This window comes from Carassius gibelio, chromosome A3, assembly GCF_023724105.1.
Source record: "Carassius gibelio isolate Cgi1373 ecotype wild population from Czech Republic chromosome A3, carGib1.2-hapl.c, whole genome shotgun sequence".
NCBI lineage: Eukaryota > Metazoa > Chordata > Actinopteri > Cypriniformes > Cyprinidae > Carassius > Carassius gibelio.
This window is the reverse complement of record NC_068373.1, coordinates 24,704,654-24,727,696: the sequence shown is the minus strand read 5'-3', so window position 1 is coordinate 24,727,696 and position 23,043 is coordinate 24,704,654. Positions and strand designations below refer to the sequence as shown.

At 35.9% G+C, this 23,043-nt stretch overlaps 2 protein-coding genes and 1 long non-coding RNA gene across 3 annotated transcripts; 2 read left to right on the top strand and 1 right to left on the bottom strand.

Annotated features, from left to right (window-relative positions):
• The first annotated feature begins 3,058 nt into the window (after window positions 1-3,058).
• Window positions 3,059-8,067, top strand: LOC127953155 (zinc finger protein 112). The gene is made up of 4 exons (XM_052552137.1): window positions 3,059-3,464; window positions 3,562-3,689; window positions 5,955-6,033; window positions 6,125-8,067. Exons 1-4 carry the CDS (start codon window positions 3,191-3,193, stop codon window positions 7,006-7,008), a joined length of 1,365 nt encoding a protein of 454 aa, XP_052408097.1. The 5' UTR covers window positions 3,059-3,190; the 3' UTR covers window positions 7,009-8,067.
• Window positions 8,065-16,801, bottom strand: LOC127953145 (uncharacterized). The gene is made up of 10 exons (XM_052552123.1): window positions 16,256-16,801; window positions 15,984-16,114; window positions 15,780-15,885; window positions 13,514-14,526; window positions 13,351-13,420; window positions 13,103-13,277; window positions 10,040-12,380; window positions 9,178-9,308; window positions 8,975-9,086; window positions 8,065-8,897 (listed from the first exon to the last, which is right to left on the bottom strand). The coding sequence occupies exons 1-7, from the start codon at window positions 16,515-16,517 to the stop codon at window positions 12,218-12,220; spliced, it is 1,920 nt and encodes a 639-aa protein (XP_052408083.1). The 5' UTR covers window positions 16,518-16,801; the 3' UTR covers window positions 8,065-8,897; window positions 8,975-9,086; window positions 9,178-9,308; window positions 10,040-12,217.
• Window positions 16,802-21,368: 4,567 nt separating this feature from the next.
• Window positions 21,369-22,368, top strand: LOC127953140 (uncharacterized). The gene is made up of 3 exons (XR_008153096.1): window positions 21,369-21,493; window positions 21,683-22,038; window positions 22,228-22,368. It is a non-coding gene; the product is annotated as an uncharacterized LOC127953140 (long non-coding RNA).
• The last annotated feature ends 675 nt before the right edge of the window (window positions 22,369-23,043 follow it).

Below are 23,043 nucleotides of genomic sequence, written 5' to 3'. Positions count from 1 at the left end.
TATATATATATATATATATATATATATATTGTGACGAGTCAGCTGCCTCCTCCCTGATTATCACCGGCACCCCGTCCTAAATCGCCGCCCTTCACCAGGCTCCCGACTGGAGTGGGTGTGTGAGAGGAGGGGCGCTGGATGAGTCAGGGCTGGCGGCGTGTGATGGGGCACACCTGAAGGAAGTGGAGCCTCATTACCGCCGCTGTTTAAAAGCCCAACGCGCCTCTCCTCAGGAGACCGGTCTCTTCCCCGTGCATGCACGCTGGTGTCCTCGTGGGTCCAGGAAGGGTGCGTTGAGGGACTCCCGCGCCACCAAGACGTGAGCTGCCGGACCCGCGATCCGGAAGGGAACCGCACCCGTATACACGGCCGACGGGCCAGGATGCCGGGCCGTCCATCCCCTACCAGCGCCGCGGCCGACGAGAGAGATGTGGCCGCTAGATGAAGCCGCCGCCCCTCGCGCCCCGGACCAAGGAGGGGAGCGCGTGCGGCCGCCGGACTCCGCCCCTTACCTGGACCCTTCCTCGATGAACACTGCCCGACCTACACAAATCCCGCAGCACGACGAGGACACCAGATTCCCTGTTATTTTGGACACTTTCCCCCTTTGGCCACTTTTATTCCCTTTGTTTTATGATTTCTGTTAATAAAAGCCTCTCCGAGGCCTGACGCCACGCCCACTGTGTCTGTCTTGTGCTCCTCCCGTGACACTATATATATATATAATTGCTAAATATGATTCACTAGGCAGTGCTATGTATTGCAAAAAAAAAAACTGAAAATGTTTTCAGCATTCTGTAGCAAGTATTTTTCAGATTTTCTATACTATCTTAAGTCGTAAAGTAAACAGTATACAGGTGCTTCTCAATAAATTAGAATGTCGAGGAAAAGTTTTCAGTAATTCAATTCAAATTATGAAACTCATGTCTTAAATTCAATGCACAAAGACTGAAGTAGTCTAAATCTTTGGTTCTTTTAATTTTGATGATTATGGCTCACATTAAAAAAAAAAAAAACACCAATTCACTATCTCAACAAATTAGAATATGGTAACATGTCAATCAGCAAATCAACTCAAAACACCAGCAAATGTTTCCTGAGCCTTCAAAAGAGTCTCTGACAATCATTGCCACCCTTCACAAAGGAGGGTAAGTCACAAACATTCATTGCCAAAGAAGCTGGCTGTTCACAGAGTGCTGTATCCAAGCATGTTAAAAGAAAGTTGATTGGAAGAAACAGATGCACAACCAACCGAGAGAACTGCAGCCTTATGAGGATTGTCAAGCAAAATCGATTCAAGAATTTGAGTGAACGTCAGAGGGAATGGACTGAGGTTGGGTATAAGGCATAAAGACGTGTCAAGGAATTTGGCTACAGTTGTTGTACTCCTGTGGTTAAGCCACTCCTGAACCACAGACACCATCAGAAGCATCTTACCTGGGCAAAGGAGAAGAAGAAATGGACTGTTGCCATTGGTCCAAAGTCCTTTTTTCAGATGATAATTTTGTATTTAATTTGTAACCAAGGTCCTAGAGTCTGGAGGAAGGCTGGAGAAGCTCATAGTATAAGTTGTAAAAGTTTCCACAGTCTGTGATGATCTGGGGTGCAATGTCATCTGCTGGTGCTGGTTTATTGTGTTTTTTGAAAACCAAAGTCACTGCAGCTGTTTTGGAGCACTTCATGCTTCCTTCTGCTGACCAGCTTTTTGAAGATGCTGATTTCATTTTCCAGCAGGATTTGGCACCTGTCCAGACTGCCAAAAGACCCAAAAGTTGGTTAAATGACCATGTTGTTGGTGTGCTTGACTGGCCAGCAAACTCACCAGACCTGGACCCCATAGAGAATCTATGGGGTATTGTCAAGAGGAAGATGAGAAATTAGACCAAAAAATGCAGATGAGGTAAAGGCCAATGTCAAAGAAACCTGGGCTTCCATACCACCTCAGCAGTGCCACAAACTGATCACCTCCATGCTACACCGAATTGAGACAGTAATTAAAGCAAAGGGAGCCGACAACAGACATTAATAGCTACAAAGAGAGAAGTCATGTAGCACTCCATATGAAATGATGAGTTCATTCAAATGAGACATCCAGAGTGCAGTGCTGGGAAGCTATAGGAAGAGTTTGAAAATCCTTGCTATACTATTAGACCTATCACAATGACACCCACTGCTGAATCCAAAATATGATGGGATGAAATAATAACTGTGTGGTAATGTGTAGTTAATACAAACCAAATATATATAATCTATGACTGGCTTTGATCTATTATGCTATGATTGGCTCTTTTTTTTCTTTGCATCATTCAACCATAAACAAACGAAACGCTGGTGATGCTCTTCTGCTGCCATGGTTGCATTTCTGTTTTCTTTTAACCTAACAGGTAAAATGTGATTTAAAAAATTTTTTCCTGGAAAATATATATATTAAGGTATTAGGTATTATATTAAGATATAAACCCTAACTCTAAACCCTAACCCTAACCCTATTATTATTTTTTTCATTATTATTATTATTATTATTTTCCTGACAGTAACCTATTTAATTTACTGTTATTTTCTTTGTTTTGCATTGGGATTTTCATTTATTGAGAGGAACAAATTTCGCAACGCTTTGTCTAGATTTGATCCCTTTCTGAAAAGGACCATGGTGTAAAATCTCTTAAACTAATAAATAATATTATGAATAACATGCCTTTAAGGAGGACTATGATTTTATCTTTCGTAGTTATTTCCTTTGTTTATCTATGTACTTTGCCATTTCATTTAAACTTTTTTTGTATTTCAAATGCAGCTATGTTTATTCTTTGCAATAAAAAAAAAATAGTTTATCATATATTATAATATTAGCAGCAGGATTACACTGAAGACAAAATCCAGGAAATAATAAATCGCCCTGACATGCACCTCTTTTAGATACTATGATTTGTGATCTTATCTTTATGTCATTAACTTCATAGGACGGATGAGAATTTACAGAGCAAAGTCTATCACAAACCGGAAGCTAATGATATTCTGCGACAAGATAAAAGCCGAGGGCTTTTCTCATTCACTTTGTTTCCGGTTTTTGCACAGCACCAAGTTCCACAATTTGGAATTATTTTCTCGGCGACTCATCTTACGGTTTATTTTTATTTTTTAGCCTGTGTTTCTTTTCCTTGCATGCCATCAAAAATATCGCGAGTCTTAAATGATGTCAAAATCTCTATCATTTCGGTTGCAAATAAGCTCCATAATGGAGATGGTGGCTACAACGGCAATAGAAGAAATATGCAAAATTGTAGACAGCGATTTCACTTTTTTACGACAAGAACTGTCTCGGGTCATGAGTGAAAATACAGTTCTTAACGACGAACTGCTCTGTCTCGGGAGCGAAAGACAAGAAGAAAGCACGCGCACCACAAAGGAAGAAACACGCGCTGGCTCCAAAAGATATCGCTCTATTTGCGTTCAAACCGAAGATGGTAAACATAACCTCTACTCAGTAGTTTAGTTTGAAAGTGTTCGCCGGCCAGTCCATTGCCATGATTGTAAAGTGTGTGCATATTTTGCTCCTCACAGGAGCGCAGCCCTCAATCAAAGGGATATTTGGAAAGGAGTGGTGTTCCAGTTTGTGGGATCGGAGGAACGAGTCCAGAGAAGATGATCTAGCCATCGATGTCGACCTGTACAGTCTGTCAACTTATAAGGTTCCCTAAATTCTTAAAGTAGTTCCACCCAACATGCATGCATGTTAAGGTCGTGTTTTAAAGGAAATTCTCGGTTACTTTCAAATGGTACTTTAAATATGATACTGGAATTTAAAATAGTGCAATAAGTTTTCAATATGCAATATTTTTATATAGTTTTTAATGTAACATTTTCAATGGGCCCATGAACTTGACATATGCAATGACCTTAAAGGGTTAGTTCGCCCAAAAATGAAAATTATGTCATTAATAACTCACCCTTATGCTGTTCCAAACATGTAAGACCTCCTTTTATCTTCAGAACACAGTTTAATATATTTTAGATTTAGTCCAAGAGCTCTCAGTCACTCCATTGAAGCTGTGTGTACGGTATATTGTCCATGTCCAGAAAGGTAAGAAAAACATCATCAAAGTAGTCCATGTGACATCAGAGGGTCCGTTGGAATTTTTTGAAGCATCGAAAATACATTTTGGTCCAAAAATAGCAAAAACAATGACTTTATTCAGCATTGTCTTCTCTTCCGTTGTCTGTGTTAGAGAGAGTTCAAATCAAAGCAGTCTGGATATCCGGTTCGCGAACGAATCATTCACTTCACCAAATCGAACTGAATCGTTTTAAACGGTTCGCATCTCTAATACGCATTAATCCACAAATTACTTAAGCTGTTAACTTTTTTTAATGCGCTGAAATGAGTTGGTTAAATCAACTCTAAATTGACTGACTCTGAATTAAGCGTGTAACTATAAAACAACTATAAAAAGCCATTATCAATGGAGCATCCTAATGATTCACCATGGCAACAGCTCCCGCCAAAAAGCAGTTTGCATACTTCAGACTCAGTACAAATGTAATTCTTCTCATGTTACAATATCACAGGTGAAAACTTGCAGAACGTTAGATTAATAAACTAATAGCTAATCATTTTATGGTATCTCATGGGTTATATATATATATATATATATATATATATATATATATATATATATATATATATATATATATATATAATATTAATAATAATATTTTATGTGCATTTTTCTTATTTTACAAATGATCTGCCAATAGAGTAAGAAAAATACAGCAGTGGCTAGTTACACTAAGTGGAATTAACATACTTTCTTAGCGATAGATTCTATTTACAGTAGACTAACTGCAAGTAGCTCTAGATGCTATTTAAAGAAAAAATGTACAGTGAAAATTGTGATATTCTATTTACCATGTAAAAGTAGCAGTTCTTTGCAACAGGTTAAGTGTAAATAATAATTAAATGCTAGTTATACTTTATACTGGCAGATACATTTGCACCTCAGTATTGTTATACATTAACAGGATGCAATAATAGTTTGTAAATTATTATATTTATTACAATTATAAATAGTTGCATCATTATTAAACACTCGTTGGGCACTTTACTTCCACTTTTAGAACGTTTGGTTCATTTTTATTGAAAATAAATTCTAATGTGACATGATGGGAAAAGTGAGAAGAATGAGATTGGCAAAAGCCGGACTCTAATCCGATCAATCACGTTACAAGCTAGTTTTCTTTGCCCAAAATATTACTGCCTACACCATTGAAGCCGTTATTCACATGTGTAATATTTAACCTTATGTGGCGATGGAGGGCAGAGCTACAGTAGATTTGCACTTAGTAATAGAATAATCTTGTTTTCCATTTGCTTTAAGATTATTTTTATTACCACACTGGCATATCATTTTACTTAAGTAAAATGCACCTAATTTAGACTCGAAGTGTTTAAAAAGCGGGAGGAGACCGAAAGAAACTCTGGGTTTATCAAAGAAAACCTGCTCCTGACCAGGTTAGGTTCATAGAGTTAGTTACCATGGTGACTGACTCTGAGTATAAGTTAGCTCTCTTTCAGAAACTGCTTGACTTACCCTGCTTTCTTGGGTTTGACAAACCTAGAGTTTCCCTCATTTCAAGGTTAACATATTCAGAGTTTTCACTTAACCTCCTTTGTGAAACGGGCCCCAGCACTCCAGGATCAAGTTTTGTGACCCTTGTTTTGGAGTCTTTACTAATGAGCTGATGAGTTGAATCTGACTGATTAGGGAGACATCCAAAATGTGCCGTCATGGGGGGTACTCCAGGACCGGGATTGGGAATCACTGGTCTAGATCATTTTCAAGAATGTTAAATATGACTCTGGAGTTGTAGAACTTATTTCTACAAATTAAATATGTAAACTGACATGGAAAAACAAAATGTCCTTTTACATGATCTGCTTATTTTGTCTCATACAGCACAAAGAACAAGAGCCCTCCAACCTGGTCATAATTAAAGAGGAGTGTTTTGAAGTGGACACTTATCCCAGTTTTACAGGTAATGTTCAATGTTTCTACTAGATCTTTAATTGGTAAGGTTTAGTTTTGGTTAATCCAGTTGATTTGAACAATTTCACGTACTTCGACAGGGAAAACAACCCAAGTTTCAAGAGGACAGCTGCCATCTTCTGCATATGAGCCGCTGGCAGACTCAAAAAGTTTCGATGGCCAATTTGGGTCTGGTGAATTTTCAGAGATATCAGAAATCCAAAACGCATCCTACGATTCATCAGACAAACTCTCTCCAGAAAACTCTATTGATGACACCGTCGACCAGTTAATAGCACCAATAGAGGATCCACTGGAATTTGATGGTCACTCTATACTCAACCAGTTTTCAGAAGAGCACAATGGGCAGTTTCCCTCTGAGGCTCAAGAGGATGGAGAAGCACAGGAAATATATGAGGATGCTGCAACCACGACAGAACAGTGTGAAAAGAGAGTAAAGGTACAGAAACCGCCAAACAACTTCAGTTGCTACAATGGCGGGAAGGCGTTTCTCCGGAAAAACGCTGCCAAAAAGCGTCTCAGAAAACATCGATTTTCAAAGTTGGAATCAAACGAAAAGTTTCAGTGCGACGTCTGCGGGAGAAGTTTTCATTCAAGCACCAATCTCTCGGTTCACTATTTGGTCCACACAGGGGAAAGACCCAATAAATGCACTTTTTGTGGAAAAGGCTTCTCCCAGAAAGGAAATTTACAAGTTCATGAACGCATCCACAGAGGAGAAAGACCTTTTAGTTGTGCCACCTGTGGAAGGAGTTTCACCCAGAAAGTTTGTCTACGAAATCACGAACGCATCCACAGAGGAGAACGACCTTTTACTTGTATAACCTGCGGAAAGGGTTTCACTCAGAAAGTCACCCTCCAACAACACCTCATTGTCCATGACAGATCGGCTAAACCAGTCAGGAAGAAACCTCCTAATCGCCGGAGGAAAAAACATGGCGATATAAATTATAGCTTTATGTAGCACAATTCTTTTGGGTGTTTCCCGATTTGAGATTGCGGTAGTTGTTTAAAATTAAATGTGAGCCGTGGTTGCAGGACCGTTGAAAGAATGTCTGTGTGTGTAATACTGTAGATCATAGCAGAAATATATAGTTAGATATGACTGCGTATTACTCCGTAAAGTTGTTATCTCACCAACTAATTTGTTTCTTCTGTTAAACCAAAGGCACAGCCTTTCTGGTGATCTTTGACGTGGGCTATATATAAGATGTCTCTTATGATCAGCAAGGCTGCAGAAATGTTATGAAAACTACAGTAAAAACAGTAACATTTTGAAAAATTAAAAAAGAACTAAAAACTAAAAATAACTTATATTTCAGTATATTAAAAAAGTTTATTTCTGTGATACACAACTGAATTTTCAACGTCATTACTCCAGTCTTCAATGTCACATGATCTTTCAGAAATCATACTTCTATGCATAACTTAATACATATATGCATACGTAATACATTGAAATTTTCATTCTTTAAAAAGTTCTGAAAAATGTATCATGTTTCCATAAAAAAATGTTACGCAGTACAAACTTTTCATAATTGATAAATGTTTCTTAAGCAGCAATTTGGAATGATTTCTGATGAATCATGTGATACTGAAAATTCAGCTTTGCATCACACGAATAAAACCGAAAAGAGTTTATTGAAATTGATAATATTTTAGCATATTTGTTTTTACTGTATTTTTGATCAAATTAATGCAAAAAATAATCACATCAAACTTTTGAATTGTGTACATATAGTCTAGTTATAAAAACCACCAGAGCGGTAAATGTATCAGGCTTTAGGCTAATTATTTATTTTTTCTGAATCGAGTCCCTGTTAAAAAATATCATATTACATTTGTTTTGGGCCATTAGTGTAAAGCGCCAGTAACGCTACTTTTCTTTACGGAAACTAATTTCAGTAGTATGCAATGCTTCTAGAAGTTAGTTGTTCAAGTTCAGATGTCAACTAGATTGCATGTGTAAGCAAATGTGTAATTTCAACCATGCTGAATAAAAAAAGTGGCGTGCCGTGCATGAGTTCACTCACTTTGTCAAGTTTATTCAAGCATGTTTGTTTATCCCTCTTTTCAAATGAATATTCACATCTAGATGGTCCTAAATGAAGTTCAAGTCAATGCACAGAAAAACACATTTCCAAACACTGTCAAAGGACTTACATTTCTGTAAAAAACTTAATTAATAAAAAAACATGGACATGTTTGCAACTTGTTAATGGTTCATATTGCAGACTAATGCACACTCTGCTGTAACAGCAACTTTGATACAGATACAATTCAGTAATGGTTCACTTCAGTATGTACTAGTCTAACTGAAGCACTGGTGTGTATTGAAACCCTGTTTGTATGCGTAGCTTTTACCACACTCTGCGCAGCTATATGGCTTCTCTCCTGTGTGGCTTCGGATGTGTACGTTTAGAGAGCTCTTTTGAGCAAAGCTCTTTCCACACTCCATGCACGAGTACGGCCTCTCACCAGAATGAGTGCGCTGGTGTATTCGGAGGTACGTTTTTTGAGCAAATCTTTTACCGCACACTGTACAGACATAAGGCTTTTCTCCGGAGTGTGTTCGCATGTGTGCTTTCAGGTAGGTTAATCTGTTGAAGGTCCGTCGACAGAATACACACTCAAACCTCTTCTCCTCTGAAATACTTGTGTGGTTGTGTGTACTGTGGAAAGTCTGCTCTGTTGTGCGGTCTCTTTGTGTAGAGCTCATTCCATCAAGAGCTTGTTCTTCAGCTTGTGTCTGGTGTACGTTTGAATGCACTTGGTCATCTGAAGGTACCATGTATGAGATAAAATCATCAGAGCTTTGGGTGACACATCTCTCATCACTGGTCATTGCAGGTCCTGTAATTCAATAAATGATACATCTGAATATAACAAAGAGTTAACCGTAACTGTTCTCATGTTTTCACATCACAAACCTCTCAAACTGCAACTTTCATCTTCCTCAGGGTTATTTTTCCCAGAGCAATCTTCAAATGTCTCCTCCTTGATCATGATCATATCTGGTTCTTCGTCCAGCAAATCTACTGCCTAAAGGAGAGCAGGTAAAACAAGACTAGTAAACTGTATTCTGACATTTCTGACATTGCTACATGCATCTCAACAGAAGTTTGAGACCAACCTCATCTGTGTGGACTGAAGAGTCCAGATGTGTGTCCTCCTGCTCACCAACATTTGACTCCTCGTGTCTCCAGAGGTTCATGCACCATTCCTTCCCGAAGACATTGTCAATTGCAGGACGACGTCTGGCCTCTGTAAGACAATTTTTTTTATTTTTTTTGGTCACTTCATAACATCCACTTCTCTGCAGAGTTTAGCTGCACTTTCTACTTTTTAGAAACATGGAGAGGTGGTCGTGTTTTTTTTTTTTTGTTTTTTTTTTAAGGTTTTAATATTTGTCAAATGTTAACATTTATATGCAGCTTTTAGACGAATTAAGACATTTGTTTGATTTTCTGTAAACAGCGCGGAGTTAATGTGTCATCTGCGTCAGAATGTTAATGATTGATTTGCCCAGACGTCCTACGTCAGCGCGTTCTGAACTCGTACGTGCTAGGTAATTTTGTGCTGCATTCACACAGAGCACGTTACGGGTTATTTACTGGTAATATTACAACTTCTCATACCGGCAAGTTTCCAGAACGAATTGTTAACCAGTATTTTTGAAGAAGTCCTGTTCAAACTATATCTTAATGGTAATTTTGCCGTAATTTACCAGTAAAGACTGTATGTGTAAAAGCGACATAACAGACAAAGGCAGTCACTTGTCACCGCCTGATGTAACCTAAAGAAAGAGTCACCGAATTAATTTATTTTGGTAAATGGGCTAAAAAATTTCGATCATCGACATATACAGATATAATCCCCCGGAGTGAGGTTAAAATGTTATTCAAGGGCACAGTGGTGAAGGGTCGTCCACTGCAGGCTTTAAAGCTACAGCTTTAAACAAACCAGTCATTTGTCGTGCATAATGAGTAAATTACCTGTATGTCCCAGATGGCTAAATGGAGCTTCTGTCCCGTTCATCTTTCCAGCGCCTTTCCGCGCACACTGAAGTTCATTCTCCAAAAAATGACATTTCTTTTTCAGAGATTCATTTTCGTTTGTACAGCGTGAAATCTCTAATCGCAGCAGCAAAGAATTCTCCTCGAAAAGTTTGCCTATTTCAACAACAGCTGTTTTTGCCAACATGTCCATTATGGATGTTAACTGCGTCTGAAAATCGACAGTATTCATGATGTCCCTTGCTCACGGCACCATTTATTAGTGATGTTTATTGTACACACCCGTCCTTCGGACCTACAGTTACCGCTATAGTCTCTGCGTAGAGCTGCTTTTATATTCTCAACACTGTATGCAGTTTATTTCCGAGGATAGAATCATAGCATATCTTGCATTGTGGAGAATAGGATCATGGGATGAATTACCGTAAACCACCGAATAGAAAGCACTCATGATTTACACATTTTGATTGGTCGTATCCAAATCGGTAATGGCCAATAGCACCTTGGCCCTGTGCATTTATGTGTGTTCAATTGGAATTTTACATGAATATTCAGAGTGAGCAAGCAACACAGGTTTATCCACATATATTCTTTTTCTTCAGGGGTTTTCTGTATTTGCTCTCTGGTCTGCTTAAAAGAAGTCAACCTTAAGGTAAGGTAAGTGTGTAAGGCTCTTCCACCCAATTTATCATCTGTCAGGCAAATTTTAAGTTCAAAGGTGCATCCCAAATTGTGTACTTATGCACCATTCTATTTATAATTTTTGTAGTATAAATAGTGGATTAGTCTGTTCACACTGAACATTCCAAAAAGAAGTTAATTTTAAATACCCAAATGATGCACATAAACAAAAAACGAGAATGTTGTGTGGAATGTTGGACACTTCATGCACTCAACTGTCGCAGCTTTAATGGGTTACTCCACCCCAAAATGAAATTTTTGTCATTAATCCCTTATCCCCATGTCGTTCCCAACCAGTAAAAGCTTAGTTCGTCTTCAGAACACAATTTAAGGAATTGTTGATTAAAGTAGTTACGTTTGTTTTCTTTGTGTACAAATCATATTCTCATCTCTTTATAATGTTACGGTCGAACAAATGATGGCAGATAAACTATTCTGATGTCTTTCATACTTTTCTGGACTTTGACAGAGTAATTTACAGTCTCAAGCCTCCCGGTTTTCATCCAAAATATCTTAAATTGTGTTCCCAAGATGAACAAAGCTTTTACAGGATTAGAACGACATGGGGGAACGTGATTAATGACAAAAATGTAATTTTGGGGTGAAGTATTCCTTTAATTACGTAGAGAACAGGGGCTATCAGACTTTGATTATGAATGACAAAATGACCTCATTATTCATACACTACATGATTGAGTACATAGTGCATAAGTTTATCATGTATGAGTGTATAGTGCATCATTTGGGAAGCAGCTCAAGTCTTCAAGAAATATTATGCCTCTCCTCAAGAAGCCGCACTTGTGGTCTATGTAACATTGTTAAGCACAGCTTTTACTACATTCTGTGGTACAAAACGTGTTGAAATTCCAGTGAGGAAAAAAAAAAACTCATGGTACAAATTAGGCAGAGTCTCTGTGCAGAACATTTTCCATAAGTTTGTTTTTTGGTTTGTCTCTGTACATGTAATTGTACTTGATCATTCAAAGTACTTCTAGATTTTTACCAGCAGCTAATTACAGTACTGTTTCAATTACATACAGTTCAAAAACACACAACACGTCTGCTGTAATCTACTTGATCTGTTATCAATTATACTTATTAATCATATTATAAAAACACAGTTGATTATTTTATTGTTGGATGATCTAAATGAACGTAATAAAATATTTATAATACAAACATTCCAGCAACAATCAAATAAAAAAGTACAAGTATTAACAAGGTAAAAAAAATTCACTTAAGTATTAACCCATTGTAGTAGTAGTATTCAGTGCAGGGCCAGGATGAAGACAATCCTGAAAATCTTTTCTTTTTTTTTATGATTAAAGCCACTGTTACTCTTAGAACACCCCTCATATCTCCCATAGTTACATTTAAGTATTTAATAATCACACACCTTCAATAAAAAAAGACAAGTTTCACTTAAAAATGCCATTATATATTTTTTTTCAACTTCATAAAACGACTTGCACTAACTTAACTGGATGTTTTCCACTCGAATTCTGAAAGCCTCTGCATAAACGTAGCCACACGGGTATTAAAGTTCTGAGGTTTCCTTTGGACAGCTGAACCCGTCCTTCGGCTTGTACCTGATTTTGAGGTACATTTAGTCCCCTCAGGATTAATCCTTACGAAGAACCTAGAGAACAGTACATCGTTTTTTAAACAATACATCAATTCCTAAAAATATGTCCGTCACTGAAACACAGATTAAAAGGGCTTATAATGTTTCCTGCTGTATCTTATATAAATTGCAAGTCATCCTAAACAGAGACCCATAACCTTGTTTATCTAGTCCTCTTAAAGGGTAGATTTAAGAGAGGCTAGCAATAGCAAGCTAGATTTAAAAGAATAAGACTCCATCCACCCTCCCGGCAAATCACTCTCCAAAACCACGCCTCTTCCAAAACACATGAAGGGCACAGACAGACCAGAGGCATACACGGTGCGATTTTTGCAGTCGTACGAGTTCGCATGCAATTTTTTTTTTTTTTTTTTTTTTTTCAATCGTGTGGAAATCGCGTATTCTCGTATGGTCGCGGCTCGTATCATTTGCGATGAATTACGAGCCAAGCAGAGTGGCTTACGAGCACTTCCCGACCTCCCGATCATTTTTAAACATGTCTAAAAAGTTTGTGAGCTATCGGTTTGCATTCGTGCCATTTGTGCGGTTGAACAAGCATAAAAGCATAAAATATTTTCTGGTGAATAATGTATAATTTATCAGTATATAGTCAGTCAGCATGAAATTGCATCCACCAACTATTTTGTTTCCATAAGCTTCCATATGTATTTCTAATCCAAAAGAGACCAAAGTAAAATACCAAAAGAAAGGGAGTAAGATTTGTCCTTAACACTCACCTCTGAATGAGCTCCAGGGTGGCACTGGCTGACTCCTGATACTCGATATTAAACACATAGAAGCACCCAAAAAACACAGACAATGCCTCTGCAAAGTCCAGCTTGTCTTCTATAGAATGTGTTACTCTACCCTCAATACTGACAAACCACTTGGACGACGTCAGCAAAGTCTCACCTGAAATATGAAGAATCACTGTAAACATGTGTCCAAGTACAAAACTAGCATTTGTAGAGTAGCAATCTCTTACCAAGCATGATGAGCCGGGGTGTTGCTGGTAAGCTAATTTCATTTTCGATGGACATCTTGGTAGACGTTTCCTTGAAAGCAGAACATGAGAACATTTTAACTCTCAGCTTTGTCAAACCCCCTTCAAAACTTTAGTAGAACTGTACCATTTCATAGTTACTGACATCTGCTAAGATGAAGACAGCATTGTCCTTTTCCTTAAAGTACTTCATCATTAACAGGATGGCTGATATGGCTATCCTGTTATTATCTGTTGCATTGGCGTCTTCAATCTCACTTAGCATACTCTGGATCTCTTCACTCCACTTCAGTCTCTGTCTGCTGAAGTAGTTGAGTATTCTCTTGGATTTATCAATAAGTGTTTCGTTAAAGCGGCTTCTGATGTCAATGCCAGTCAGGATTTTGAAGTGCCTGCAAAGGCCTCTTTCAGTGAACAGGAACGGCCAATGCCCCTCAATCTCACTGATGGTAGGAGGGGGGCATGAGTTGATCATGTGGCGCTGGTAAACATATGTCTGCTGCATTAAGTCATCTACGTTGGGCAACTCGGCAGCCTTTGGGCCTGCTGACTGAAAAATCTCAGCCGCAACCTTCCTCTTCATTTCAAGAGATTCTGCCGTCTCTCCTTCTGGGATGGAGGAAGGCTGCCAATTGATGCATCCGTAACTGTCCACTTTACATCTGGCTCTTTTCATAGTGTAGCTGTCCTGTTCTCCAGCTCTTTTCATTGATGGTCTTCTAGGTCGACGAATCCTGTGTTCCAAAACATCTCTATTCACATGTTCTACCCTAGTTTTAAGTTGCCTTTGTAAGCAACTGAAGCCATTTCCTAGTTGTTCTCCTTCCTCTGAAATGTCTCCGAATGTCAGCGGATATGTAGACACGATGTTTCGAGCCACCTCTCCACAGGCGGCTAAGTTTGGGTTTGGACAGTGGGCTTGCATGGCCGCTACAACGATCCTAACAAACTCCCTTCTCGGTCCTGGTCGAGCCCTCTCTCCAGTGGATGTTGCCTGAATGAGAGCTGCTGGCATGCGGTCCCAGGGAACCTGGAAACTTCTAACCCAGTTGGATTTGATGAAGGAAGGAATGAAGGGCTGTTCATGAAGGGACTCGTTTGATGATAATGGAGTGAGCGTCATCTCATTAGGCATTCCATCCACTTGTATATTGGATTCTTGGATTCAAAAAATCATGAAAAGAGATACAAAGAAATGTAAAAAAGGGCTAACAAAGTACCTTGTTCAAGGACCTCTTAACCATCATTGATCAGTAAGTCATTGCTATACTGCACTGGATCTCATTCAATGAAAATTGCTTGGATTATTTGTGTTTATACGTACAGGAAAAAAAACACCTGCATATACACATGAATTTGCTCTTAATCTCGTTCTAATATCAATGTCTTTCTCAGCAAATACATGACGCTCGCAAGAAGACATTCTCTCATGTGCATCAAGATCCTCGAGCAATGCCAAGTGTGCCATCCTTTAAAACTATTTCCATATACAACCAGAGTACAGACCTATGCTTATCATTGCATCAACACATTTATAGCACCACCCAGTGTATGTGAATTTTGTGTGTGTGTGTGTGTGTGTGTGTGTGTGTGTGTGTGTGTGTGTGGGCATGTTTTTGTGACATATCAGGACACAACTCTGTATAATGACATGGGTATGACACAGCTATTACAAGGAGAGGGTGACTTATGAGGACATAACCCATGTCCCCATTTTTCAAAACGCTTATAAATCATACAGAATGAGTTTTTTTGAGAAAGTAAAAATGCACAAAGTTTCCTGTGAGGGTTAGGGGTAGGGTTGGTGAAGGGCGATAGAATATACAGTTTGTACAGTATAAAAACCATTACGCCTATGGGATGTCCCCACCTTTCACAGTGTGAGGAAAAATATTTTGAAAAACAAATATCCAATGACAATTTCTAATTCCATTAGAGCTATATTTTTTTCACACACACAAGCATTTAGGGTGTTTTTTAATGAATAAAAAAATATCAGTTTTTTAAAAAGGTTACTAAACATGCAAGTTTCAGATGATGTGTATAACATGTTGTAAATAGCAGATGCAATTCAAAAATTTGAATTTTACTTTAAGTTACATTTGGTTTAAGCGTAGTCCTTATTGTTGCAGCCTAGACTCATCGTGTGCACTTATCAACCCCCTACAGGTGCAATCCTAGAGGATGTCAAAACAATTCTCCCAGAGTTGGGCTTAAACAAACTTCAGGATGTGGTCAGTCATCTTTCTTTAGTAGTGGGTGTGGAGAACACCGAAGACATAAAACACACATATCAGTGTTATCATTGGTAATCAATCCTATAAAATGCACATACTCTATGTGTATGTGATCATACTTGTAATGACCTTACTACACAAGATAAACTAATAAATGAACTTCTCTCTGCATACCTTTTACAGTATCTTGGTCTTCCTCATTTCTTCCCGAAGAGCAATCATCAAATGCCTCCTCTTTGATCATGACCATGTCCGATTCTTCTTCCAGCAGGTTTACTGGCTAAAGGATTGAAAATAAAACCGAGAACTAGTAAGCTGTATTCTGACATTGTATTTGGAGAACTCCACATACTCAAAACAGCATTGTGTGAGACCAACCTCTCCTATGATGACTGTAGAGTCCAGATGTGTGTCCTCCTGCTCACCGACATGTGACTCCTCGTGTCTCCAGAGATTCATGCACCATTCCTTCCCGAAGACATTGTCAATTGCGGGACGATGTCCAGTGTCTGTTGAACATGTGGGCATTAGGTGGGAATAGAGGCACAAATGCAAAAAGTACTAAATTATCAGTACTTTTTGCATTTGACATAAGCATATCTACAGAAGCCGATCTGTGCATGTGAAAAGAGGGAATACCTGACCGTTACCTGTAAGTCCCGGATGGCAGGATAGAGCTTCTGTCCCGTTCATCTTTCCAGAGCCTTTTCGCGCACATTGAAGTTCATTCTCCAAAAAATGACATTTCTTTCTCAGAGATACATTTTCGCTTGTACATCGCGAAATCTCTAGTCGCAGGAAGGATGCGTTCTCCTTCAAAAGTTTGCTTATTTCCACAACAGCCGTTTTCGCTAACGTTTCCATTATGGATGTTAACTGCGTCTGAAAGTCGGCGGTATGCATGATGTCCATCTTTCACGGGACACTTTAAAGATATAAATACTCGCCCTTCGACCCGACAGCTCTGTTAATGTCTTAATATAGATGTTTATTTCTACCTCAAACAAATAATGGCGTTGTGTTATCTTTGGTGTTTATGTTGATAGAAACAAAGCATAGCGTTTGGCAGAAAAGAATCATGGGATGAATTACCGTAAACCACTGTGTAGATGTATCTATTGGTTGGTTTACTTTAGAAATGCCTGGTTCTCCTAAACAAAACCTTTTTAACGTCCCAATACTGTCCACACGACCCTGACCGGAAGTGGTGGGCTGGGTAAGTTAATGGCGGAGAGCAAGATACCTAATGTTTCTCTCATTACGTAGTTTAACACTGGCATAAAGTTGGCTTGACGTTGGACGTTGGATATTCGCAAATCTAGGGACCGTCTCTAAAGTTACAGGAGAAACTACTATACACTTCTCTAACGTCAATAGCATGCAAGGAGAATGACTAACAGTCACGAAAACAACTTTTAACTGTTCATCCAGGTGTCAACTATAATGCACACCTTTTATATTTTTTGATAATTATTAAAATAAACTGTAAATCATGTGGAAAACAATTGCTACTTTTCATTACCGAATGGACTTAAATACAAATTGAAAGCTCAATAACATTTGAACAGAATGATTCACTTTCATAAAACATACTGTAAAGTGTTCATCTAGGTGTCAGCTATAATGCACACCTTTTATATTTTTCATAATTATTCAAATAGACTGTAAATCATGTGTAAAATATTGCTACTTTTCATTACCGAATGGGCTTAAATACAAATTTAAAGCTCAATAAAAATTGAACAGGATGACTCACTTTCATAAAACATACTGTAAAGTGTTCATCTAGGTGTCAGCTATAATGCACACCTTTTATATTTTTCATAATTATTCAAATAAACTGTTAATCGTGTAAAATATTGCTATTTTTCATTACCGAATGGGCTCAAATGTAAAATATGCCATAATTTAAAGCTCAATAGAATTTGAACCGAATGACTCACATTCATAAAACATACTGTAAGGTGTTCATTTAGGTGTCAACTATAAGCCACACCATTCAGATTTTTCATAATTATTCAAATAAACTGTTAATCATATGTAAAATATTGCTATTTTTCATTACCGAATGGGCTCAAATGTAAAATATGCCATAATTTGAACCTCAATAGAATTTGAACAGAATGACTCACATTCATAAAACATACTGTAAAGTGTTCATCTAGGTGTCAGCTATAATGCACACCCTTTATATTTTTCATAATTATTCAAATACACTGTAAATCATGTGTAAAATATTGCTACTTTTCATTACCGAATGGGCTTAAATACAAATTTAAAGCTCAATAAAAATTGAACAGGATGACTCACTTTCATAAAACATACTGTAAAGTGTTCATCTAGGTGTCAGCTATAATGCACACCTTTTATATTTTTCATAATTATTCAAATACACTGTAAATCATTTGTAAAATATTGTTATTTTTCATTACCGAATGGGCTCAAATGTAAAATATGCCATAACTTGAAGCTCAATAGAATTTGAACAGAATGACTCACATTCATAAAACATACTGTAAAGTGTTCAACTAGGTGTCAACTATAATCCACACCATTCAGATTTTTCATAATTATTCAAATAAACTGTTAATCATATGTAAAATATTGCTATTTTTCATTACCGAATGGGCTCAAATGTAAAATATGCCATAATTTAAAGCTCAATAGAATTTGAACAGAATGACTCACATTCATAAAACATACTGTAAGGTGTTCATTTAGGTGTCAACTATAAGCCACACCATTAAGATTTTTCATAATTATTCAAATAAACTGTTAATCATATGTAAAATATTGCTATTTTTCATTACCGAATGGGCTCAAATGTAAAATATGCCATAATTTGAACTTCAATAGAATTTGAACAGAATGACTCACATTCATAAAACATACTGTAAAGTGTTCATCTAGGTGTCAGCTATAATGCACACCTTTTATATTTTTCAGAATTATTCAAATAGACTGTAAATTATGTGTAAAATATTGCTATTTTTCATTACCGAATGGGCTCAAATACAAATTTAAAGCTCAATAAAAATTTAACAGAATGACTCACATTCATAAAACATACTGTAAACTGTTCAACTAGGTGTCAACTATAATCCACACCATTCAGATTTTTCATATTTATTCAAATAAACTGTTAATCAAATGTAAAATATGCCATAATTTGAACCTCAATAGAATATGAACAGAATGACTCACTTTCATAAAACATGCTGTAAAGTGTTCATCTAGGTGTCAGCTATAATGCACACCTTTTATATTTTTCATAATTATTCAAATAGACTGTAAATCATTTGTAAAATATTGTTATTTTTCATTACCGAATGGGCTCAAATGTAAAATATGCCATAATTTAAATTATGTATTTATGTATTTAAATTATGTATTTAAATTTGTATTTAAGCCCATTCGGTAATGAAAAGTAGTAATATTTTACACATAATTTACAGTCTATTTGAATAATTATGAAAAATATAAAAGGTGTGCATTATAGCTGACACCTAGATGAACACTTTACAGTATGTTTTATGAATGTGAGTCATTCTGTTCAATTTTTATTGAGCTTTAAATTTGTATTTAAGCCCATTCGGTAATGAAAAGTAGCAATATTTTACACATAATTTACAGTCTATTTGAATAATTATGAAAAATATAAAAGGTGTGCATTATAGCTGACACCTAGATAAACACTTTACAGTATGTTTTATGAATGTGAGTCATTCTGTTCAAATTCTATTGAGGTTCAAATTATGGCATATTTTACATTTGAGCCCATTCGGTAATGAAAAATAGCAATTGTTTACATATGATTAACAGTTTATTTGAATAATTATGAAAAATCTGAATGGTGTGGCTTATAGTTGACACCTAAATGAACACCTTACAGTATGTTTTATGAATGTGAGTCATTCTGTTCAAATTCTATTGAGCTTCAAGTTATGGCATATTTTACATTTGAGCCCATTCGGTAATGAAAAATAACAATATTTTACAAATGATTTACAGTCTATTTGAATAATTATGAAAAATATAAAAGGTGTGCATTATAGCTGACACCTAGATAAACACTTTACAGTATGTTTTATGAAAGGGAGTCATTCTGTTCAATTTTTATTGAGCTTTAAATTTGTATTTAAGCCCATTCGGTAATGAAAAGTAGTAATATTTTACACATAATTTACAGTCTATTTGAATAATTCTGAAAAATATAAAAGGTGTGCATTATAGCTGACACCTAGATGAACACTTTACAGTATGTTTTATGAATGTGAGTCATTCTGTTCAAATTCTATTGAAGTTCAAATTATGGCATATTTTACATTTGAGCCCATTCGGTAATGAAAAATAGCAATATTTTACATATGATTAACAGTTTATTTGAATAATTATGAAAAATCTTAATGGTGTGGCTTATAGTTGACACCTAAATGAACACCTTACAGTATGTTTTATGAATGTGAGTCATTCTGTTCAAATTCTATTGAGCTTTAAATTATGGCATATTTTACATTTGAGCCCATTCGGTAATGAAAAATAGCAATATTTTACATATGATTAACAGTTTATTTGAATAATTATGAAAAATCTGAATGGTGTGGATTATAGTTGACACCTAGTTGAACACTTTACAGTATGTTTTATGAATGTGAGTCATTCTGTTCAAATTCTATTGAGCTTCAAGTTATGGCATATTTTACATTTGAGCCCATTCGGTAATGAAAAATAACAATATTTTACAAATGATTTACAGTGTATTTGAATAATTATGAAAAATATAAAAGGTGTGCATTATAGCTGACACCTAGATGAACACTTTACAGTATGTTTTATGAAAGTGAGTCATCCTGTTCAATTTTTATTGAGCTTTAAATTTGTATTTAAGCCCATTCGGTAATGAAAAGTAGCAATATTTTACACATGATTTACAGTGTATTTGAATAATTATGAAAAATATAAAGGGTGTGCATTATAGCTGACACCTAGATGAACACTTTACAGTATGTTTTATGAATGTGAGTCATTCTGTTCAAATTCTATTGAGGTTCAAATTATGGCATATTTTACATTTGAGCCCATTCGGTAATGAAAAATAGCAATATTTTACATATGATTAACAGTTTATTTGAATAATTATGAAAAATCTGAATGGTGTGGCTTATAGTTGACACCTAAATGAACACCTTACAGTATGTTTTATGAATGTGAGTCATTCTGTTCAAATTCTATTGAGCTTTAAATTATGGCATATTTTACATTTGAGCCCATTTGGTAATGAAAAATAGCAATATTTTACATATGATTAACAGTTTATTTGAATAATTATGAAAAATCTGAATGGTGTGGATTATAGTTGACACCTAGTTGAACACTTTACAGTATGTTTTATGAATGTGAGTCATTCTGTTCAAATTCTATTGAGCTTCAAGTTATGGCATATTTTACATTTGAGCCCATTTGGTAATGAAAAATAACAATATTTTACACATGATTTACAGTCTATTTGAATAATTATGATAAATATAAAAGGTGTGCATTATAGCTGACACCTAGATGAACACTTTACAGTATGTTTTATGAAAGTGAGTCATCCTGTTCAATTTTTATTGAGCTTTAAATTTGTATTTAAGCCCATTCGGTAATGAAAAGTAGCAATATTTTACACATGATTTACAGTCTATTTGAATAATTATGAAAAATATAAAAGGTGTGCATTATAGCTGACACCTAGATGAACACTTTACAGTATGTTTTATGAATGTGAGTCATTCTGTTCAATTTTTATTGAGCTTTAAATTTGTATTTAAGCCCATTCGGTAATGAAAAGTAGCAATATTTTACACATGATTTACAGTCTATTTGAATAATTATGAAAAATATAAAAGGTGTGGCTTATAGTTGACACCTAAATGAACACCTTACAGTATGTTTTAGGAATGTGAGTCATTCTGTTCAAATTCTATTGAGCTTTAAATTATGGCATATTTTACATTTGAGCCCATTCGGTAATGAAAAATAGCAATATTTTACAAATGATTTACAGTCTATTTGAATAATTATGAAAAATATAAAAGGTGTGCATTATAGCTGACACCTAGATGAACACTTTACAGTATGTTTTATGAAAGTGAGTCATCCTGTTCAATTTTTATTGAGCTTTAAATTTGTATTTAAGCCCATTCGGTAATGAAAAGTAGCAATATTTTACACATGATTTACAGTCTATTTGAATAATTATGAAAAATATAAAAGGTGTGCATTATAGCTGACACCTAGATGAACACTTTACAGTATGTTTTATGAAAGTGAGTCATCCTGTTCAATTTTTATTGAGCTTTAAATTTGTATTTAAGCCCATTCGGTAATGAAAAGTAGCAATATTTTACACATGATTTACAGTCTATTTGAATAATTATGAAAAATATAAAAGGTGTGGCTTATAGTTGACACCTAAATGAACACCTTACAGTATGTTTTAGGAATGTGAGTCATTCTGTTCAAATTCTATTGAGCTTTAAATTATGGCATATTTTACATTTGAGCCCATTCGGTAATGAAAAATAGCAATATTTTACAAATGATTTACAGTCTATTTGAATAATTATGAAAAATATAAAAGGTGTGCATTATAGCTGACACCTAGATGAACACTTTACAGTATGTTTTATGAAAGTGAGTCATCCTGTTCAATTTTTATTGAGCTTTAAATTTGTATTTAAGCCCATTCGGTAATGAAAAGTAGCAATATTTTACACATGATTTACAGTCTATTTGAATAATTATGAAAAATATAAAAGGTGTGCATTATAGCTGACACCTAGATGAACACTTTACAGTATGTTTTATGAAAGTGAGTCATCCTGTTCAATTTTTATTGAGCTTTAAATTTGTATTTAAGCCCATTCGGTAATGAAAAGTAGCAATATTTTACACATGATTTACAGTCTATTTGAATAATTATGAAAAATATAAAAGGTGTGCATTATAGCTGACACCTAGATGAACACTTTACAGTATGTTTTATGAAAGTGAGTCATCCTGTTCAAATTTTATTGAGCTTTAAATTTGTATTTAAGCCCATTCGGTAATGAAAAGTAGCAATATTTTACACATGATTTACAGTCTATTTGAATAATTATGAAAAATATAAAAGGTGTGCATTGTAGCTGACACCTAGATGAACGCTTTACAGTATGTTTTATGAAAGTGAATCATTCTGTTCAAATGTTATTGAGCTTTCAATTTGTATTTAAGTCCATTCGGTAATGAAAAGTAGCAATTGTTTTCCACATGATTTACAGTTTATTTTAATAATTATCAAAAAATATAAAAGGTGTGCATTATAGTTGACACCTGGATGAACAGTTAAAAGTTGTTTTCGTGACTGTTAGTCATTCTCCTTGCATGCTATTGACGTTAGAGAAGTGTATAGTAG